This window comes from Mobula birostris, chromosome 9 (assembly GCF_030028105.1).
Source record: "Mobula birostris isolate sMobBir1 chromosome 9, sMobBir1.hap1, whole genome shotgun sequence".
NCBI classification, from domain to species: domain Eukaryota; kingdom Metazoa; phylum Chordata; class Chondrichthyes; order Myliobatiformes; family Myliobatidae; genus Mobula; species Mobula birostris.
Window position 1 is genome coordinate 44,532,646 of NC_092378.1, and position 23,502 is coordinate 44,556,147.

At 42.4% G+C, this 23,502-nt stretch overlaps 1 protein-coding gene across 3 annotated transcripts in view; it reads right to left on the reverse strand.

The window, feature by feature from the left end:
- The window catches only part of LOC140202724 (PDZ domain-containing RING finger protein 4-like), a 475,245-nt gene that overhangs the window by 442,534 nt on the left and 9,209 nt on the right, over positions 1-23,502 (reverse strand). For all 3 annotated transcript variants that reach the window (XM_072267955.1, XM_072267956.1, XM_072267957.1), the window contains exon 3: positions 10,068-10,175. In XM_072267955.1, coding sequence (XP_072124056.1) covers positions 10,068-10,175 — 108 coding nt within the window. The remainder of the gene's footprint in view (positions 1-10,067; positions 10,176-23,502) is intronic.

A 23,502-nucleotide genomic window follows, 5' to 3' on the forward strand; every position in this document is an offset into this window, starting at 1 on the left:
AGGCCAATAACGAAATCTAGGATTCTAGGCATTTTAAATAGTAACCACCTATGGGTTTGGAATCATAAATTATTGATGCAAGTTGGCAAGAATATGGATGGGTCTCTAAAGCAAGAGCTTAATTAGGGTTGAATGTGCATGTATAAAAATGGGACTGAAGAGCTAAAGTGGAATGTGGAGGGCAGGAACAGGTAAAGTGAAAGGGAATATCTTACTATTCAATAAAAAACTAACAAGCAAATATAAGCTTTAAACTTTACATTTCCTGTGAACAATTTAACCCAACACCTTTATCTTCCTTACAAGATTTAATTAATTTGATTGCTTTCCAAAACCATTAAATGATCAAAGACAGACATTTCCCTCCACAGCTATTTGTTAGATTTGAGCTGTCATTCAAACTAAATACCAAGCAGCTGGTAATATGCAAGGCTTTACCTGAAAGAAACTGATTTCAATGGGTCAGAATTCTGAAAGAAGCAGTAAGTATTTCAGTATTTGGGCCCTTGCTCAGCTAAGAGATGTGCTATCAACAGACATGGCTGAACCATGGGGAATTCTCTACAGCCACAAGGCTAATAGGAAAGACAACAATCAGACAGAACTATCTACTTTAACCCTTACTTTTAGGAGCAGCTGTACCCATCAGTTCCAAAGTATTAATGAAAAAAATCAAATACTTAGATAATAAGAATAACTTATTTATTGAACACTTTTCATACAGATGACGTTGTTCAAAGTGTTTTACAATAGGATAAAGTGCAAACATGAAAATAAAAGACAAAAAGATGGTAGTTAAAAGCAAGGTTAAATAAATAGGTTTTGAGCTGGTGTTTCAAAGTGTCAACTGAGTCTGCATCCCTTATAGTTTTTGGTATTGGAGGGTAGTTTAGGAGGGTAGTTGAAAAAAGCTGACCTACCAATTATCTTTTGAGGGAGATTGTTTAAATTTAAGAGACCGGCGGAAGAAGATCTGAGAGCTGGAGAAGAATTATAAAACAAAATCGATTCTGTGATGTATGGAGACCATTGAGGGCTTTAAAAACATATGTGCTTCAATAATTCACATGCTTCATACCTCTTTGTTCATACCAAACAACAGATAAAATAACATATTCTAAGTGCATCTTAAACTATTGTTAAAATAATAGGTTCTCAATTCAACTCAGTAAGACAGAATGACATAAACACGAATTATCTATGTAGAACAACAAAAAAAATATGTTTCTCAGGACATAACAGGGCAAGCGTTAAAATACTTACCCATGTATGCATGGGCCCTTCTCACTGCAGCAGACCTCCCATTCTGCCGACCCATGGCGCTGTTCACAACCAGCCCATTGGTGAGGCCCCAAAAACTACTCATTCTCATTTTCCATTGAACTACTGATTAATTCTTCAGACTGCCCAGTGAGGGAATATTCCTTCCATGGCTTTTGCAGTCTTTCACTGGAAACCTTCTAAGACTAATTGTTCCTCTTGTTCCTGTTTTGTTTCCTTATCCCACTGATTACTTTGCCTTCTTCCTCTTGAAAAGTTTAATGCCGATTGGCGGACCAACATACTGTGCATTCTCACCACCTACTGGATTGGAGTGTGGAGCAAATAGACAGGAAGTATGTCCACTAAATTTCATCCTCACCCCACAAAAATACTCAAATAACATCAAGAAGTCTAAGCTTTTTAGAAAGTCAAATTTGGACTTACATATTTTATGATGGCAGTGATATCCTAACAAATTCCCCATTTTAAACTGTGTCTGTCCCAAAGATCTCAGGTTAGCAATTAGATGTTTCCTTTGCACCTCATAGGAACTGCATTCAAACGATCTATGCTGCACCGCCCCTTGACACGTGCACTTCCTACGAGTGGCAATATCATGCATATTAATTTTGAACAAGGAATTATTTAACTGAGTATGTCCAATATGTAAACATGCAAGTATAATTTACTCATCTCCTGCTGAGTCCCCACTATACTCTAAATTATCTAGAAATGCCATCCTTTCTTTTCTTTATCCGAACTTTGCTATGACAATGATCGAATAGACTTTTTAATTATGTCTTTCACCTCCCCCCTTATTAGATTAGATTAGATTCAACTTTATTGTCATTGCGCTGAGTACAGATACAAAGCCAATGAAATGCAGTTAGCATCTAACCAGAAATGTATAGTGTTATTTACAAAATAGCTGTGAATAAAAAGTAAGTGCTACAGCACACAAATATAAAAGTACTGAGACAGTACAATATGGGTGCAATACTGCTTCGTGCTGTGATGAGAGGTTCAGCAGGGTCACAGCCTCAGGGAAGAAGCTCTTCCTGTGCCTGCTGGTGCGGGAGCAGAGGCTCCTGTAGCGCCTACCGGATGGGAGGAGAGTAAAGAGTCCATGGTTAGGGTGAGATGCATCCCTGATAATGCTTTTCGCCCTGCTCAGGCAGTGTTTATGGTAGATGTTCTCAATGGTGGGCAATTGAGTGTCGATAATCTGCTGGGCAGTCTTCACCACACGCTGGAGTGCTTTGCGGTCTGATACGGGACAATTGCCATACCACACTGAGATGCAGTTGGTGAGTATGCTCTCAATGGTACAGTGGTAAAAGTCTGTCAGTATCCTGGGACAGAGGTGAGCTTTCTTGATACTCTGCAGGAAATAAAGGCGCTGTTGCGCCTTTTTGATCAGAATGGAGGAGTTCAGGGACCGGATGAGATCGTCGGAAATGTGGACGCCAAGGAATTTGAAGCTTGATACATACTCCACTATAGCTCCATTGATATAGATGGGGACATGAGTGTGGCTCCTAGCATGCCTGAAGTCCACAATGATCTCCTTGGTCTTCTGGGTGCTAAGGGTCAGGTTGTTGTCAGCACACCACGTGACCAGGTGCTGGACCGCGTCCCTGTAGGCCGTCTCGTCATCCCCTCTGATCAGGCCAACCACCGTGGTGTTACCTGCGAACTTGATTATGGAGTTAGAACCATGTACAGGAACGCAGTCATAGGTGAAAAGGGAGTACAGAAGAGGGCTCAGCACACAGCCTTGAGGCACACTGGTGTTCAGGGTGAGAGTGGAGGAGGAGAGGTTGTCTAACTTAAATGATTGGGGTCTGTTACTCAGAAAGTACAAGGTCCAATTGCAGAGGAATGAGCTGATACCAAGCTGGCGAAGTTTGGCGATCAGCTTGGAGGGGATCACAGTACTGAATGCCAAACTAAAATCAATGAACAGCATTCTGACGTAAGAGTTGGGGCTGTCCAAGTGGGTCAGGGCAGAGTGAAGTGCCATGGAGATGGCGTCCTCTGTTGACCTGTTGGTGCGATAGGCAAATTGATGGAGGTCCAGGGTAGTGGGCAGACAGGATTTCAGATGTAATAGAACCAGTCTCTCAAAGCACTTTGCAATGATGGGGGTGAGTGCAACTGGGCGGTAGTCATTCAGGCCCGTGGCAGTGGAATGCTTCGACAGTGGCACGATGGGTGGCGATCTTGAAGCTTGTGGGACAACTGCCTGGGTCAGGGACAGATTAAAAATGTCCGTGAAGACCCCGGCCAACTGCCCTGCACAGACTCTGGGCACACGGTCAAGTATTCCATCCAGACCTGCTGCCTTCTGTGCATTCATCCTGCTTAGGGTGGCGCAAACATCGGAGGTGGAAAGTGAGAGAGGCAGTTCACCAGGTGGGAGATCCGCTTTGAGGGTGACCTCCTTGTTCTCTCGGTCAAAGCGAGTGTAGAAGTAATTAAGCTCATCAGGGAGGCAAGCAGAGCTGGAAAGGGGCACAGTACTAGGTGGTTTGAAGTCTGTAATGACCTGTATGCCACGCCACATACGCCGGGGGTTGAAATGCTCCTCGATTCTCTGTTTGTATATGTGTTTAGCCTGAGAGATTCCCCTCCTCAGGTTGGCCCTGGCTGAGCTGTAAGCCTCCCGGTCTCCAGACCTGAAGGCTGAATCTCTGGCTTTGAGCAGGAGGCGAACTTATGCAAAGGCACCACTACATTTATAGCCTTAATTTTAAGTGATTGCTTGGCTAAAATGTCTGCCTTCTCATTTCCTTCAATCCCAACATAAGCAGGGACCCATTAGAAAAGTATACACAAGCCTAGACCCTGCAGCCTCAACAGATGTTGTCCAATCTCAAGAAGAAATTCTGGCCTGCAATTTGAATACCTGTTTTAAATTATGTCAAAGTAGAACAAATCAGATTTGAATAAATCAGAACACAGAAGTACAAAACAAGGCGTACTTCTTCAACCCATTACAAGGTTAAAATGATAGTAACCATCTCAGACGTATACTGATACTTCGTCTGGTAAACTTTTCTTAATTGATCTTTTCCTGAAGGCCCAGATCAACCACAGGCAAAGGAAAAAACAATGGAGGAGTGACAGAAAGGGGTACTCTGGGACCATAAGCCACATTAAACAATCCAAAATATTGTCCACATTAATTTCCCATCCAGCCAAAACTGATGACCATACGAATACAGTGTTCCCAACACTTCTAATGTTGCCAGTATTGGATGACCAACTTTGTCAGTATGGCATGAACATTAAAATTCAGCTAATTAAAAAGTGTGATGTTTGCACATCAGAGGAAGCATGACACATTGAACAAAACACAGAAGAGTGCAAAGACAAACACTGACAGATGGACAGAGATAAAATAGTTACAACCATCCAGGAATACAGAAGAGAAAGTTTATTCACAATGCCTAGCTGCTCTGCGATTGCTCTACAAACACGCAATCATTTTTAACCTTAGTAGAATACTGAAACTATTTAACCAACCGTTGCCAATCTGTTGAATGCATTAATGCTTGCAGTCATTTGGCTCCAAGAGCCATATCCACATTTACATTTCAACTTATTCATAAAATGATCAACCACATTATCAATGGAATGAATACCTTAAGATCCACCTCTAACTTCTCACCCCAAAACACTCAAGAACATTATTCCACTACAGAAACGCTGTGGGCAAACTTTGATGAAGCCTTGCTTAACATCTATACACAGAGGTAGAACTAACAGGGGTACTGTACCAGCACTGGGCCTGGTCAGTTTATTAAATTTTATCACCTGCACCAAGGCCAATTGGAGCTACCATTTTTAAACAGTCTTGGCAAGGGGGCAGAGTTTGAGCTCATCATCAGTTGATAAACACACCAGGCCATTAAGGAAAGAGGAAAATCTGGTTTATTTGAACATCTAAAGCCCATTACTGAGCACCTCAGTAAAAATAAGCCTTAAATAAAGCAAATTGCAGAAGAAAAAAGAACACTGTAGATGCTGGAAACCAGAAATAAAAACCCAAAATGCTATAAACACTTGGTTAAGCAGGCAGGGCTCTCCTTCCATAGATGCAGCCTGACCTGCTGACTGCTTCCAACATTTTCTGTTTTTATTTCAGATTTCCATCAACTGCGATTTGATGTCAGGGACCCAATGCTCCTTTCAAAGTAAACATGACATCAGGTTCACCGTTACATTCTCTGGAACATGTTTAACTAGATCTAAGGGACTTGGGTTGGCTTCACACTCCCCAGTCCCAGGGAATCCAACAGAACAAAGGGTGTAACTTCGGCAGTATTTTGCAAACAAGGAGGCTAACTGCACAGATGATGTAAGCTACATGGATAAGTAGAGAGTTAGCAAAGCCAAAAGGTGATTTAAGCTAACAGCAGCCTAAGCTTTCACTGCAGTCATTACAGGTCACAGCTGGCCAACAGCTGCAAGCCTGGAAATTCCATTGAGAAAACGGAGAAAGCAAGACCCTTCCACATCAGGCCACTGAGGTCCATCAGGGAATGCAGCCAAGAACTGCTTCCGCTCAGCTTGGCAGTTCTTTGGTACACTGCAGTAGGGTGAGCCAGTGCTGGAACTTTTGTGCATCGTGATTTCTGAGGGCTTTTTCCAATTAGCTCTCTCTTGTGCCTTAAGATCCAAACAGATTTCGCAGCTTAGCAGCAAGGAGCTTCAAAAGAGTTAATGTGAACAGCTGGCATCCTACACTAAAGGGGATCCAGCGTAAACTTCAATCAGTAGGTCTCAACAACATTTCTAATCTAAACAGGCATCCTTTCAACTTTAACATCAAGATGACAAACTCATTTGAAATGGGAAACACAGAGTGTTGCACTGATGGAGCATTTGCTGTATCTATTTTCCGAGGCCCATCTAGATTCCTGCCCAGGTGCAGTCGCGTATAATATTGAGAACAGTCATAGATACACACAGAGACATCCTGTTACACTGAGACTCCAATAATCTGGTATCTGATTGTTTGGAAATTCTCATGGTCCAGCATCAGGCTCACTCACTCGTTTGGAATGCAACCCAGCAGTCTGATGTGCAAGCATTGTGCGTGGCCCGGAGCTGGAGCTGAGGCAAGGTTAGGGCTCCAGAATACCAGGAATCAGGAGTGTATGGACTTGCCATCGGAACCAGCTTTTCTAGATTCTTGCTCATTTAAATCCAATGGGATTCCTAGATAATTTATTATACTGCTGTGTAATACATAAAAAATCTGGAATACAGCAATAGTGTTTGGGTGTTAATAGGAGTGACATCTAATAGTAGGAAACATCTGCTAGTCTGCCATTAAAGTCCCAACATGCTGGATTAGTGGAATTATATTCTACAGTGTCCCTTTAAATAGATGCTTAGTCAAACAAGAAGTTGGTTGCACATGATATAAGCAGACTTTAGGACAAAGTATTAAAAGCACGGTCAGATAGGTGAACGCACCTGCGTACAGTGCTCCTTCAGTTGACATCTCCTGGATAGATTATGAAACCATATATTTCACTTCCTTTATGTCTTTTATGTTTGTTTTTTGACTTGGATATGATTCTGGAACCATTGGAGCCTGTGATTTGCTGTTTGGAGATCATTTGGGTGTCCCAGCACTTTGCGGTCTCCGAGAGGATTCCAGGAGGCAGAGGCAGTGTGCGGGAATCTCACTGCAGGCAGGCCACAGGACGGCTGCTGGGTTCAGGCCAATGTTCGACTCCATTCTTCACTGATTAAAGCGATGAGGGAGACTGAAACATGGGGGCGAATGCAAAAGCTTGGAGATTGTTTGAGTGCTTCAGCACTGCAGTCTCTGAGAGGATTCCGGAAGATAGAGACAGCATGCCTAAACTCCTGGCAGGCAGGCTGCAGAATGGGCACAAACCGATACTTGACTCCATTTCGCCGATTAAAACTTCCATTGTGCACCCATTAGAGCTACCAGGGAGATTGAAACATCGAGGCAAATGTGGAGGGTGAGCACTGGCTGCCTGCCTTCTGATTGCTGAGGAACCCTCTGCTACGCTACCAGAGAGGGGGTAGCCTGCTGCTGTGCCCGGAGAATGTTGCCCAGATTCTCTGCAGTTTGGATGTGGATGTGGACTTGGACTATAGACTATAGACTTTTCTCGGTCTTATAGTTTTTTTGTATTTTGCATTTTTCGCCCAATCTTTCTCATTTTTTTGTGTGGGAAAGGGGGTTGATGATCATGCTGCCTTTCTTTTCTTTCTTGGTTTCATGGATACCCGGAGAAGAAGAATATCAGAGTTGTATACTTTGACAGTAAGTGAACTTTGAACCTCTAATGTGAGTCTTAAACAAAGGGCCAGAGGAGACTGAATAGGAATCAGTACGAATCAGTAAGCAGAGGGCTGAAAAGCGAACAGGAGATGGTGCTAGCTAAAACTAGGGTAGCAGTGATATGGAGGACCTCAGTCTAAAGAGAGAAGAACAATAGAGGCCAGCAAGGTACACACTGGGATTCTCAGTTTGAAGTAACGGCAAACAGTATGGATGAGGCTTTCAGTAATAAAATGAACTGAGGCAACAAAAGAGACACATGATCGTGCAGTGGTTATAGCTGGTCTTAGCATGGAACAGTAAACTTACACGCCATGACAACAGAGCACCAAAGATGATATTCCTTATCAGCAATCACTAGTGCACCAATGTAAAAATATTCTCCCTTTCACTTGTAAAATAAACTATTTCAAAACAGTATTTTCCACTCTCTGCCTTTTAATTTGAACTGGCTAACAGTAAATTTATCACAATGAAAATATCCACAACTAATACAGATGGGCAACTGTTCACGTCAATAACCGAGCAAACCAGGGCTGCATATTCGTTGTGAAGTCATTCATTTAGCCACACTGAAAGTTCATGGCTGCCATCACATCCATTAATCACAAGAATTGGGAGCCATTGCAAATTCAGAAGTACAAACGTTCACATTAGCAGCAAGGCAACTTAGAACAGATCGATAAGGCAATATCTGTTGAGCAACAGGCACCATAACATCCTGGCATTTGTCTATCCCATCTCTGACAAGCCTCCTCAATCCACTTGGGACCTCATAATCCACTCTATTGGTCACCCAATGAGCAACCGATTTCAATGCAACTTTGTTTGTTGTACAGCCATAAATCCTCAAACTTTGCTAGAAGAAAATAGAACACTAACGGGGTCAACTTTCAACCAAATCATCCTGTTTATCCAAAGACCCAGTCTGTGTCCAAAATGCAATCCATTTTATTTAAGTGATAACTCTGCAGGTGCCACCAACCTTTAAGAGCACACATACTCTTCTAGAAACACATCCAACATTTGTCAATCTCCACTTTGACTGCACAAAGTCAAATGCTTGACCCATGTCAGGATGTATCTTTTTTTACATTGTTAGGCAAACTAAAAAAAAACCAACCACAGAATCCTTGACATTTCTATTGGACAACATATTTACAAAGAAAAGCAGCATGCACTACTTGCAATGGCCTGGGGCCTTTGCAATACATCGCCCTTCCTGAGAAATTCATGGGGGAGAAAAGGAGACAAGTATTTCACACATTTGGCTTAAGAAACTAAACATTTCCTTTGAAAAACAAAAGAAAAATAGTTAATTTAGATAATGCCATGCCCCCCGGCAAACTGCAGTACAGAAGCAAGCTGCTGCCCAGGAAGCACATATGGCATTAAAAGTCCCCCAGACAACCCAAATACCAGCTTAAGTTTCAGCCGGAACTGTTTGTTGCAACAGGAGGTTTGGTTTTACCATGATTGCTTGTTCAAATTAAGAAGTGTTTAAATATCCATGTGCACTGACACAAATTGTTTACTTACAAACAAGAGAAAATCTGCAGATGCTGGAAATCCAAGCGACACACACTAAATGCCGGTGGGACTCAGCAGGCCAGGCGGCTTCTATGGAAAAGTTCTCAGCCCAAACGTCGACTGTACTCTCTTGCATAGATGCAGCGTGGCCTGCTGAGTTCCCCCAGCATGTTGTGTGTAACAAGTTGCTTACTGCACATATTGGAAAAACCAGCAAACTTGACCATCTTCCAATAGCGTACCCTCTAATCAATCATCTCAAATTACTTCAGTGGAGAAAATCAACAGCATATCACCTTGATCAACGTGAAATTTCTCTCACTGCCAGATATCAAGCTTGGAAGACCAAAATCTGTAGCTGTACCGCTACTCCCTTTGTCACATATTTAAACATTTTGTGCACCCACCACGGATTAAATCCCACAGGCAAATTCAAGATGCTTGGCCACTGCAGCCAAAGCACGACCTGTTCAGTTTTGGGAAGCCTTCAAACAGAGCACTGCCGGGACTTTTCTGAAAATTGGCAATGCTTCATATGAATAAGTTTAACTGTTTTTTTACATTAAGCTCAAAGGGAGTGCAGCTTCCTTAAAAGGCAGTATGGAATGTGCTTGGATAAGCAAGTTGAAGAGCAGACATCAGTATATTTACCACACCAGTATATTAGCACCGCACTGCCTAGCAGCTCATCAGTTTGACCTCAGCCTGATCACAGGACAATTTACAATGACCTATTAACCCACTAACCAGTACGTCTTTGCTGTGGGAAGAAACCCACGTAAACATGGGAAGTATAGTACAAACTTGCTAACAGAGGAGACCAGAACTGAACTCTGACCCCACCCCCACCCCCGAGCTGTAACAGTGTCTTGCTAACCGCCTATTACCATGGCGCCCATGCACCATGGTGATTGTAACTCAACTCCACATTCTCTCCTACCTCAATAATCCTGTCGTGAACTTGCAGTCCATCAGGTCTGTCTGCAGGTCCGTTCTCCATAACTTTGGACACGTAAATAACTTCACCTGAAGAATCGTCCTCACTGTTCTGTAAAGCAAGATAGAAGGGAGTCAGCGAGGGAACACTGGGCACCGGACACCTCCAGTGGAACTGATGATGTTCATGCTTCAGTCTTGGGGTCAGAAATGGGACAAAGAGGGACAGGGCTGAAATTTTAGTGTTTACAAAATTGAAGAGCAATATTAAAGTATTCTCCACAGGCTTTGGCTGAAGTTCCAAATATTGAAATGTACTGACGTAGTTGTTTTTGACAGAGATGTGGTTGGGATTGGTTTCACTCATGCTTCAGGGCCAGAAGGCTGTGGATTCAAGACCCAGTCCAAGGATCTGATCACAATCTGTTAAGACCTAAACCTATATAAGAAAGTGGTGACTCTTTGTATGCAGCTCTAAATGGAATCATCAATTATTTCTGTTCAGGATTACTATAAACTTCACGACCTACAGAGAGAAGATGGAAGAGCTTGAGACTTCCTCTTCAATGTCAGCAAGACAAGGGAGATGGTTATCGACTTCAGGAGAACTTGCACCACTCACCCTCCTCTTTACATTGGCAGCTCAGCAGTGGGATCTGTGAGCAGTTTCAAACTCCTGGATGTGCGTAGCACACACGACCTGTCATGGTCCCAGAACACATCCTACGCAGACAAAAAAGCTCACCAATGCCTCTAAATTCTGAGAAGGCTAAAGAGAGCTGGACTTTGCACATCCTTGCTCACATCACTCTACAGCAGAGAACATCCTAACACGATGCATCGCTGCTTAGTATGGAACCTGCACTGTGGCGGGCAGGAAGGGTCTACAACGGATAATCAAAACTGCCCAGTGCGTTACCAGCACCAGCCCACCCAGCATCAAGGACATTTTATCAGAAAGGTGCCGGGAAAGGGCCAGTAACATCATTAAGGATCCCATCCACACCACTCATGGACCATTCGCCTCACTCCCATCACAGAGAAGGCTACATAGCATCCACGCCAGGGCCACCAGACTCAAAAACAGTTACTTTCCCCGAGCAGTAAGGCTAATCAACACCTCCAACCACTAACACTATTTCCCATCAGTCACCTTATGTACAGCCTAGTATCACTTTATGGGAATACAATCAATCTATCTATGTAAGTTGTATTATGTATTTATATTTATTGCGTGCGCGTGTGTGTGTGTGTGTGTGTGTTTTAGTATGATCATTGTGTTCTTTGCCGGCTGGTGCTGTAGCAATATTAGCACCGGACTTCAAGGCATAATGGTCCCGAGTTCGAATCCAACCGGCTCCTTGCATGCTTTCCCTGCTGGGTTGAGCATCGAGCTAGCAATTTGGCCTCGTAAAAAAAAGTAGTCAAATCCTATGGAAACAGCAAACGCCACCCGATGCACCACACGGCATGAAAAAGGAACAAGAATTGTGTTCTTTATCTTTTGTGGGTTTCTGCGTGCTGCATCAGATCTGGAGTAACAACTGTTTCATTCTCCTTACCCTTGTGAGCAAGAAATTACATTAAACAATCTTGAATCTTGAACATATGTTAGTGTTAATAAACCTGATTCTGATATCAGAGGACTGACAGAAAAGCCCCACAGCACTATTTTTGAGTTAAAAAAAAAACTCTCATGAGTTTCCCAGTGAACATTTAGTCCTTAATCATCATTTCAACAACGTGGTGATAGCTACATTGCCCTTTGTGAGATTTTGCTGTACAAAAAAAATTGACTACTGAGTTTCCTACATCTCAATAGTACTTCACTAATAAAGAGTAACAGGACACTGCAATCTTACATGGCGATGAACATCTCCTCGGATAACAAAACACACGTTATGAATTTCAGTAAAACAACACTGAAAGTACGCCTTCCATATTTTCACAACTTGTTGAGACTTTGGGAAGCTTCAGCAAACCTCACTCTGGTGAATTTGGCTTCAACCTTGTGACGTTAATTGCACGTTGTAGTTTGGGTAATGGAGGAACTCCGCGCAAGTAACTAGTTTTATCCTCCATGGCTCTTCCAGCTGCCCTCCAACTGGATTGCTTATTCAGAAACACAGCAGAACACTTAATTAAAATAGCTCACTGATGGCAACTAAAAATAGTCTGTGAGATAGCAAAGCACACCCATTACTCACAAGGTAAGTGCTACACCTGCATCTCAGTTGAAGAATTAATCGAAGACCACTCTTCAAGGAAATCATGTTGATTCCCAAGAAAAAAAACTGAACTACCAGGATAAAAAAAAAATTGAAAACTTGACAAATTACCTCACAGATGCTATAAATTATTCACCGCTGATGCATCTGGCTCTCTCATTGGATCTTAATGCCTCTATTTTGCTTTCAACTAAAATTAATTTGGCTCTGAAGCTGATACATGGTCCAATCCAGATGATAAAGATGGAGAAGAATTTTTTTGGAATGAGGTCATTCTGCACATTTCCAAACTGGTAATAAGAAAATCTGCACATTTCCAAACTGGTAATAATGTTTAAAAAACACATTCATTTCCTGCTTTTTTCCTATCCCACATGGAAAAATATCTAACTCTGACTTTCAAATCCACTACCTCAAGGGTAGCAACACAGTTGGTCATCAGCCTGAAATGTTAACTGTTTCTTTCTCCACAGAAGCAGCCTGATCCACTAAGTATTTTCAACATTTTCTGCTTTTATTTTTAGATCATTTCCTTTTGCAAATACCAGAAACAGCAAAGATCCAGGATAATACGTTAGTGCAACTGAAGGATTACTGCACTGCCAGTGTGGCCATCATTCCAATGAGATCTATAGCCAAATATTAACCCCAGTAGCGACACGGTAGGATAGCAGTGCCAGTCATCTGGGTTCAATTCCCACTGTTGCCTTCAAGGAGTTGTACGTTCTCCCCAAAACCGTGTGGGTTTCCTCCGCGTCCTCCAGTTTCCTCCCGTGTCCCAACAACATGCTGGTTAGTAGGTTAACTGGTCACACAGGTGTAATTGGGCCAGAAGGGCCTGTTACTTTGCTGGGTCGCTAAACCAAAATCAGTGTTCCACCCCACCCACCCTGGACATTCTCTTCTTTCTTCCCTCGTTCATCGGACAGAAGAGAGAAATGCCTGAAAGCACCTACCAGCAGGCTCAAGGCCAGCTTCTAAACTGCTATTATAAAACTATGTATTAAATAATCCCAAGAACATTAAGTTGGACATTGGCTACATAATCTAACTCGTTATGAACTTGCACCCTACTGTTGACCTGAACTGCACTTTCTCTGTAGCTGTTATAATTTATTCTGCTTTGTTCTAATTCTACCTTGCTTAGGGTCAGTGTAAGGACTACTTTTTTTCCCACGTTATATGTCAATAGTCTGTCGGATGGAATTGACGGCTTTGAGCCCAAGGTTGCAGACGATACAAAGATAGGCGGAGGGGCAGGTAGATTTGAGAAAGCAGGAAGTCTACAGAAGTACTTAAGACAGATCAGGGGAATAGGCAAAGAAGAGGGAGATGAAATATAGTGTCTGGAAGAGTAAGGTCGTGCACTTTGGTAGAAGGAATAAAAGCATAGGCTATTTTTTAAATGGGGAGCAAATTCAGAATCAGAGGTGCAAAGGGACTTGGGAGTCCTCATGCACATTTCTCTACAGGTTTACTTACAGCGGTGAGGAAGACAAATGCAATGTTAGCATTTTTTTTGAGAGGACTAGAATATAAAAGCAAGTATCTAAAATGCTAGGCTTCATAAAGTGTTGGTCAGACCACACTTAAAGCACTGTAAGCAGTTTTGGGCCCCTTATTTAAGAAAGGAGAGGGTCCAAGGACCCCAAGAATTATCCCAGGAATGAAAGAGTTAACATATGAGAGCAGTTAATGGATCTGGGCCCATACTCACTGGAGTTTAGATGAATGGGGGAGGGGTGGAATCTCACTGAACCCTATTGAACAAATTAAGACAAGAGTAAACATGGAGAGGATGTTTCCTATAGTGAGGGAGTCTAGGACTAGAGGGCACAGCCTCAGAATATAATAACGACGCTTTAGAACAGAGATGAGGAGGAATTTCTTTAGCTAGGGGGTGGTGAATCTCTGGAATTCAATGGCACAGATGGCTGCGGAGGAGAAGTCACTGTGTATATTTAAAGTGGAGTTTGATAGGTTCTTGGTTAGTTAGAGCATCAAAGGTTATGGGGAGAACACAGGAGAATGGGATTGAGAGGGATAATAAGTCAGCCATGATTGAATGGTAGAGCAGACTCAATGGGCCGAATGGCCTAAATCTGCTCCTGTATCATAGGTCTTTATGGACAGCGCGCAAAAAAAAAGCTTGAACCGTATCTTGGCACATGTGATAATAATAAACCAATTCCATTTCCAGCTTCTCTTGCAGGCAAATGCAAGATCCAAAGCAGAGGGAACAGGTATCCAGTGTGGCTGCATGGTGAGGTGGTTGGAATGGAGCCAACATAATCAATACAAATGGATTAAATGAGTAATATCAGCAATACAGTTGCATCGGTATAAAATTTAAATTACTTTCACCCTTGATCTAATGGTTTTAATTCAAGAGGCAGTATTGTGGTAGTTGCTCATCCTTCAACTAACGACACTGAAGCAGATTAACAAACACAAAACACTAGAGGAACTCAGCAGGTCAGGCAGCATCTACGGAAAGGAATAAAGAGTCAATGTTTTGGGCTGAGACCCTTCGTTCGGACTGGAAAGGAAGGAGGAAGAAGCCAAAATAAGGTGGTGAGGGGAGGGTCCAGAGTACAAGCTAGCAGGTGAAGCCAGGTGAGGAGGAAGGGAGGAGAGGGGGATGAAGGGAGAAGCTGGGAGGTGATAGGTGGAAAAGGTAAAGGGCTGAAGAAGAAGAAATCTAATAGGGCAGGAGCATGGACGATGGGAGAAAGGGAAAGAGGAGGGCCACCAGAGGGAGGTGATAAGCAGGTAAAGAAAAGAAGTAAGAAGGGAGTCAGAATGGGGAGTGGAAAAAGAAAGGAGGAAAACCACCATAAATTAGAGAAATTGATGTTCATGTCTTCAGTTTGGAGGCTACACAGATGGAATAAGTGGCGTTACTCCTCCAACCTGAGAGTGGCCTCATTTTGGCAGTAGAGAAGACCATGGACCAACAAGTCAGAAGGGGAACGGGGACTAGACTTACAGTAAAATGATTAGCCACCAGGAGATTCTGCTTGTTGAGGACAGAGCTTAGGCGCTCGACAAAAAACTCCCCCAACCCACACTGGGTCTCGTCATTGTACAGCAGGGCACACCAGGAGCTCAGGATATAGTAGATGACCCCAGGGCTCACACATATACTGTTGCCTCCCCTGGAAGGACTGTCTGATGCTCTGAAAGGTAGTGAGGGCAGGGGTGTAGGGGCCAGTGTAGCACTTCTTGCACTTGCAGCGACAACAGCCAGAAGGGAGATCAGCGGAGATGCATAAATGTTCAAAGAAATCACAGAGGGAACAATCCCTGCAGAAAGCAGAAAGTGGGAGGAGGTAAAGATGTGTTTGGTAGGAAGATCCGTTGAAGATGATGGAAGTTGCCATCTCATAGTGTGGTAGTAAGGACAACAGGAACTCTATCCCTGTTAAGGTGGTGGGAAGATGGGCTGAGGACAGACACAAAGTTCAGATCAATTATTTATTTCCTTCTCAAATCCTGAATCAGTGAACCATAAGACTGTCTCCTTGGGCTGGTTTAGACACATAACTTGATTAATGCACTAAACTCAAAATTGTGTTTTCTTTAAAATAAAACATTGATCAGATCTTAACTAACAAGTTTGTGCACGTGTGAGGAATGGCAGAAAGATTCAGTGTTCATGGTTACTTGTGTTTGTGCACAGCTTTTGGGGTGATGCATCAGTGGGTTTTAAAAACAAGATCTGGTAGGGATCTTATAAAGTGCACACTATAGGAAGAATGGGATTGAGTGATTCATATTTCAAACACAGGCAAATGGTACAAGGTCAAATAGACATCTTGGTTAGCATTGACAAGTTAGGCAGAAGATCCATTCCCGGATGTAGGACTCCATAGTCATTAAGATGTCATCACTGTGCTACTAATGCAAGCCAGAGTCAGAGAGCTCTACAGCACAGAAACGGAGTCTTTGGTCCATCTAATCCGTTTTACAGTGATCCATGTTCGATCCTGGCCTGTGGAGGCTGCACATTTCCCCCGGCGATCACAGGAGTTTTCCCCGGATGCTCCAGTTATTCTGCCTAGTCCCATCGACCCGCACCTGGACCATAGCCCCCCCCCCCCCCATACCCTTCTTGCAACACATTCAGGGCCAAGCGAGCTATCATTTAACTACAGCTGACTGACATCAGTTTGTATCAGTACATTTTATGAGATCTTAAGCTGCAGTCATAACCCTTGGTCAAATAAAGAGCCACAACTTGAAGTGATTTGATCAAATTAATCATTACTTTTGGCCAATATTGTTCTTCCCCCTTCGTCCAATAATTAAACAGATTTCAACCATGTTATTTAATGGCAACTCATGCATGAATCCAAAACTCACAGGAATCAATAGGATGACTAATCTGCTTCAAGCTACAGTTAACAAGCTAGCTTCTGAAATTAAATGCCTTCTTAGCCAAACTGAGTAATTAGAGATACTGTACATTACTGTTGCTTTATCTTTCAGCTGAGACTGTCTGAGAACAGAATCTCCTTTGCTATCCTTAGAAATCAGCATAGTGGACACTTTATATAGTGTCATTTGCAACCGTAAGTGTTTAATAGCTAATGAACTACAATCAAAACAGTTAATTGGGTGCACAGTGATATAGCTGGTAGGGCCACTGCCTTATTGCTCCAGTGACCAAAGTTCAATCCTGACTTGTCAGTCTGCACAACTTTCCCCGCGATTGCACAAACTTTCTTCCAAAGCTCCAGTTTCCTCCCACTTTCCAAGGGTGCTCAGTTTGACAAGTTAATTAAAACACAGAACAGTACAACACAGGAACAGGTCCTGCAGCCCATGATGTCTGCACTGAACACGATGCCAAATTAAACTGAAGTTCTTGTGAGTGTGCAGCACACAATCATATGCCTCCATTTTCTGCGTATTCACATGTCTATGTAACAACCTCTCAAACGCCACTAACGTATCTGCTTCCACCACGACTCCTGGCAACCCATTTCAAGCATCTATCACTACGTGTAAAAAAAAAACTTGCCCCACATATCTCCTTTCACCTTCCCTCTCTCACCATAAAGATTTGCCCTTGAGCTACATGACTACCCGATTCTTAGACTCCATGCTCCAACTGAGCGTATTTTACACCTTCTTTCCCACCCTATCTACTTGTTCATGTTCCATTCTTCAAAAATGAGATTAGGAAACAGTGCAACATACTAGTAGAAATTTGGAATCTGCTTCACGTTAAACACTCATTGACACTCCATCAATTGTTAATTTTAAATCTGAGCCCAAAACATTAGACTTAGACAAAGGTATAAAAGAATGCAGGGAGGGTAGACTGGATATAGAGACCCATGATTTCAGTGAAAGGCAAGTCATACTCAAGGTGCTGAGTTGCCTTTGAACTTTGAAACTGGATTTTCACATCTGCCCAACAACTGGACCTCAATTTACAATCCCATCCAATGAAGTGATCACTCAGTTTCAAAGCAAATTGTTAGCCTCCACAGGATAAACTCCACAATACGAATGCTACAGTAGAAAAGGAGCTGAATTCAAAGTTCAAAGTAAAATTGATTATCAGAGGAGATATAGGTCACCACATAAAACCCCGAGATTCTTTCTCCTGCAGGCATATTCAACAAAACTATAGAAAAGTAACTGTAAACAGGATCAATGAAAGAACAAGAGCACAGAAGACAACAAACTGCTGAAAAACAACTACAGGTCGACCTTCACTAATCCGGCACCATTGGGACCTGAGGAGTGCCGGATTAATGAAAATGCCGAATTACAGAAGGATCACATTAAGCATAATCAGTGCCGGATTATCGAAGGAACCGGATTACAGGTAGTCGGATTAGTGAAGGTCAACTGCATAAAGAAATAGCAATAAATAGTGAGAGCATGAAATAACATGATAAAGAGTTATTGAAGTAAGATTATTCGTGTGGAAACGTATCAATAGATGAAAGTAATTATCCTCTTTTGTTCAACAGCTTGATGGGTGAGGGGTAGTAACCGTTCTTGAACTTGGTGGTGCAAGTCCTGAAGCACTTGTATCTTCTACCTGATGACAGCAGCAAGAAAAGAGCATGGTTTGGTGGTGGGAATCTTTAATGAGAGTTGCTGATTTCCTACAACAGCATTTCATGTAGATATCCTCAATGGTTGGAAGGGCTTTAGCCATTATGTACTGGGATGAATCCGCTACCTTTTGTAAGATTTCTATTAGGCATAAGTGAAAGATCAACCATTCAAAAGCAGATGAAGAATCGGAAAGAAAATGACTAACTTTAACAAAAATCGTGCACCGGTGCTTAACAAAACTATCACAGCCCAGACTGGACCAGCTGCATACACACCAAAGCAGGTATGAATAGCTATTGTACTTTGAACCGGAAAGTTACTCAGAATCTTCAACTGAATTTAGTGAATGGTTTTTGCCTGCAATATCTCGCACACTTCAGAGCAGAGTTCCCCAGAGAAATCAACTGTTAAAGGCACTACTGTGGTGTGCCTACTACAAGCAGAACAACTGATTTTATGATTAATGTGAACACTCATTATTGGAATTCCAATGGGAAGTCTGCTCGCTACAGAAGTTGTCATGAATTAGGGAAAAGTCTAAGACAACTCAGTGCCTTTCACCTCAATTTTAGATGCATCCTGGAGGAGAGGAAGTAGTTTATGTCACTGATTGTGGTCATATAACCTTAAGTGCAGACAGTCAGTTTCTAACTTTCAAAAATCACTGCTGCACAGCAAAACAAAAATCTGCCAGGATTGCAAACTGAGAGTGTTTCATGGAGTTATAGAACGCCACAGCCAGAACCAAGCTTTTTGCCCCATCTAGTCCATGTCAATACATTATTCTGCCTAGCCACATTGACTGCATCTGGACTGGACCATAATCCTCCCATCCACGTGCCTGTCCAATTTTCTCTTAAATGTTGATATCAACCCCAAATACACCACTTCTGCTGACAGCACATTCCACACTCTCACCACCCTCTGAGTGAAGAAATTCCTCCTCATTTCATCTTTCACCCTTAACCCATGACGTCTAGTTCTAGCTCGCCCAACCTCAGTGAAAAAAGCCTGCTTGCCTATTTATACCCCTCATAATTGTGTATACCACTATTGCATTGCCCCTCATTCCCCTTTGCTCTAGGAATAAGGCCGTAACCTATTCCACCTATCATCCCTATAACTCAAGTTTGAGCAGACAAGAAGTGGTTACGCTGACAAAATCAAATGTAAGTGGAACAGAGTAGCACTGGCGGCTGTTAACTAACCCAATTGTAACAGTTAACAATGAATTACAAAATAGTCAAAAGGAGGAAAACACTAAAAGCGAGGAAAGCTTGAAAGAGAGTTAGATCAGTGGTGTGAATTTCATACACTGTTCCGTGCTCAACAATGTGGGAAGTAACAAAAGAACGTTATATAAGAGGACCATTTTGCTTTAATTGTTATGATGATAACCAATATACTTCCAAGTTAAATTCAAACCAACATTTCAAGGATTCTTTTCTTGACCGAACCAGAGCAGATCTCAAAATACGCTGGACTGAAGAGCTGAAATAAACAAGGCATTTCAGGGATTGCTGGGATGCATTCATGCATTTTAGCAGCTGCACTGGTTCTAGTGCTAACTCGACAGGAGGATCACAATAACTTTATCAGCACCAGAACAGGCACGTCGTACCTACTGACTGCTGACTGTCCCCTTATTCAGATCATTTCTGGGTCCTTTTCTAGTTGAAAGAAAAGGAAACCATTTCTGCTGGAGGCCTGTAATAATAACAGTGTGTCAAGCTCAGTGAGAGACACTGATGCTTTCTGTGGAACCAGCACCTCTTTGGCTTGAAAACTGGAGAACCTACCACATTTTGGTTGTGCAGGCACCAAGGTGACTGGCCAGCTTCAGCACTTTCTGCACCAAGGAGCAGAGGACATCACTGCCATGGGGAACAAATGAGAGGCCACATACAGTCCACACTTCACAGCAATGGCTTGGAAGGAAATGTATCCAATGGCTTTGAGCACCTGAGATACTATATGGACATCCAAAGCCAAGTAGACCCGCAACAAATCTCGCACAACAATGAAGTCCATTTTACCCACTTCCTCCCACACTGGTGTTCAACCTTGGATGACAATTATGGGACACTATAAGCTAGATCTCTCCAAGTGGAGCTAGGTAATTCTTTGAAAGGATTGGGGGGGGGGAATTGAGGGCTGTGAGGAACTACCACAGAGGAGGAGCTGACACTGGGAGAAGATTCAACTACAATCATATTGAACAATAGCGCAAGCATGTAGGGTTCGGTGACCCTCTCTTGCTCCTATTTTCATGTTTTGTATCCTGTGATATGATGTGAAATTCATTAAATTAAAATGGACATACAGATGGTATAAGCCTAAATGCATTAAATGACAATAATAGAGGAGACACTGGGAGAAACAGGGATAACAAATCTACCTTTAAGAATGATTAGAGAAGCAGAGAGCTTACAACCAAAGGTTGCTGAAAATGGTAAGGCTTGGAGAAGCACAGAAACTCTAGTTCCAAGATGAATTAAGTTTTAGATACCGGAAGAAACAAGGAAGAGAATTTTAGAAGCAAAATTATTTGTTTTATGTTCGCCCTTTCTTTACATCCGACTGGAGAAAAAACCCTGAATAGTTTTAATAGACAACAGGGCTGAAGAAAAGATGAACAGAAGGCATGTGTGGGTGGGCGAGTGAAATGGGTAGAGACCAAGCTCCAGCCTCAATCGTAACATTAATTGTCGAACTGAATGGGAATATCCAGCTCAGCAGGCCAGGACTCACAGTAGTGGCTGGACTTCAAGAAGACACAAGAGTGGGAAGACTGGCCCTGTATATAATGACAAGTAATTACACTTCAACAAAGTGCAAACAGCAGCTGAACTGCCCAAAATAGCCTGTGCACTTAATACAGTTTAAGTGGCACTTTGTCTTGATGTCCAAAGTACAGTTTGTCCCATGATTACATCAAGTTCTGAGCATGTAGCAGAATGGATATTCAAGAAGATGCAGTACGGATTAAATGATTTATTCACACTGGTGAGTGGGATGTGGAGTTCCACAAGGACTGATACTGACACCACTGCAGCTTATTTTTATGTTAATGACTTGAACTAAGAAGCACAAATCGGGAAGCACCATGCCAACCACTAACCACTACTAAAGGCACGACAGCAATCACTTCACAGCATCAGTGATCACTGATCAGGATTCAATTCCCACCGCTGTCAAAATACAAGTCGTTAGCAGACCTGCATAATGGGTTTGGAACCCACAAGTTCCGATATGGATAAGCCTGAGCATTCCGTACAAGTAAAAGGAGGTCACGGGCCCTTTGGGAAGTAAAAGTTTTAACGGGATGGATCAAGGAATATAGATTCATTAAAGCTAGTCTGGAAACTAACTATTTTAAAAAAAAGCAAACCAATCACTGAGGTTCATTTCTGGAGGAAAGGAACAGAAAATCTGAAAAAAAATCATGTTCAACTTAATGCAGAATCTTTATTAAAGTACTCCCTATTGTACTGTGCTCTGTCCTGTCTCCATATAATAGGAAGGAATTAAAATTAAAGTCAAAGAATGATATTGCATGATAATAGGTCCTTTGGCCCAAGAAATCCATGGCAACCACTAACCACCACTAAAGGCATGATAGCAGCAGTGATCACTGATAGGATTCAATTCCCGCCACTATCCATAAGAAATTTGTACATTCTCTCCGTGACTGCCTATGTTTCCTCTGGGTGCTCCGGTTTCCTGCCACATTCCAAACTCATCTGATTTACTAAGCTATGGCCATGCTATGTTGGTGTCAGAAGCATGGTGAAACTTGCAGGCTTTTCCTAGCACAATCCTGGTCGATTTGATGCATTTCACTGTATGTTTTCATTTACACTGGCAAATAAAGCTAAGGTTAATCTTCCAATTTTACATTAATTCTACACTGATCTCATTTGATTTCCCATCACCACATTCGCATCAACTTCCTGCAGGATCCGACAATCATCTACATACTAGGAGCAACTTACAGAGGCCAATTAAACTAACAACCCACGCATCTTTGGGATGTGAGAGGAAACCCGAGTTTGTAGGGGAAACCCATATGGTCACAGGGAAAACGTGCAAACACCACACAGAACCAACAGCACTGTTGGTCAGGGATTAAACCCAGGTTACAAGAGCTGTGAGGTAACAGTTCTACCACTGTGAACCACCATGTCAGAGAGGTAACAAGAAAAAAGATTTACATAGAATGAGACGTTCACTTAAAGTAACTTTACTTTCACTTCTCATTCACAATGCAAGTGAGGACTGCATTATTAAACAATGCTGTAATTTTCCATGGTCACTTCACTGTTGACATGGATCTAGGTTTAATATCTCATCTGAAGGACACAGTTCTTGTTGCTTTGATAACAATGGAGAGCCTTCTGCTCTGGGTTTTATCTTGCACAGTTTATTTGGGTTGTCTAATCACGCCCCACCTTGACTCTTCTAATTGGAGCATTGCAACAGAAATGACAGAGACCAGGAAGTTTGGAAACTAGGGTAGATAACACCAATGCTTGGGCGTGGTCCTTGCAGCTTATTTGTCTACCTGCACGGCACTTCCTCTATAACATCAACTGTGTCACTATATTCTGCATCCTGTCTTTCCTTTTGTACCATTTCAACGTGCTTATGTTTTGATATTTTCTGTATGGATATTACGCAAAACAACGTCTTTCACTGAATCCCACTCCATCTCAGCATATATATGTGCTATGAGCTGTACCATGGCCCCAGAAGAACGATGTTTCATTTAGCATTGTTGAATGACAATAAACTTGGACCTGAATGTGGCAACAATAAACTAATTACTTATGCAGGTGAAATGCAATCATTTCCACACAGTAAGTAGTTCTCCTGCAAGGGCAGCAAAGAAAGCCTGTAGAGTTTCTTATTATGAACGACTTTGTGGAGTGAAGTGATTCTGGGCAATTATAAAGTTTATCATTCACTTTTTGCCAGTTACCTCCCCCAATGACTGAATGTCGTTACAGCAACTCCCCTAACAAGAAGAAGTAACTCCTTCAGTATTGTACTACTGCATCAGTCTAGGCATTACTGCTAGGATGTCTGGTGTTGCACATGTCCCTTTATACCACAAACAAATGAAACGAG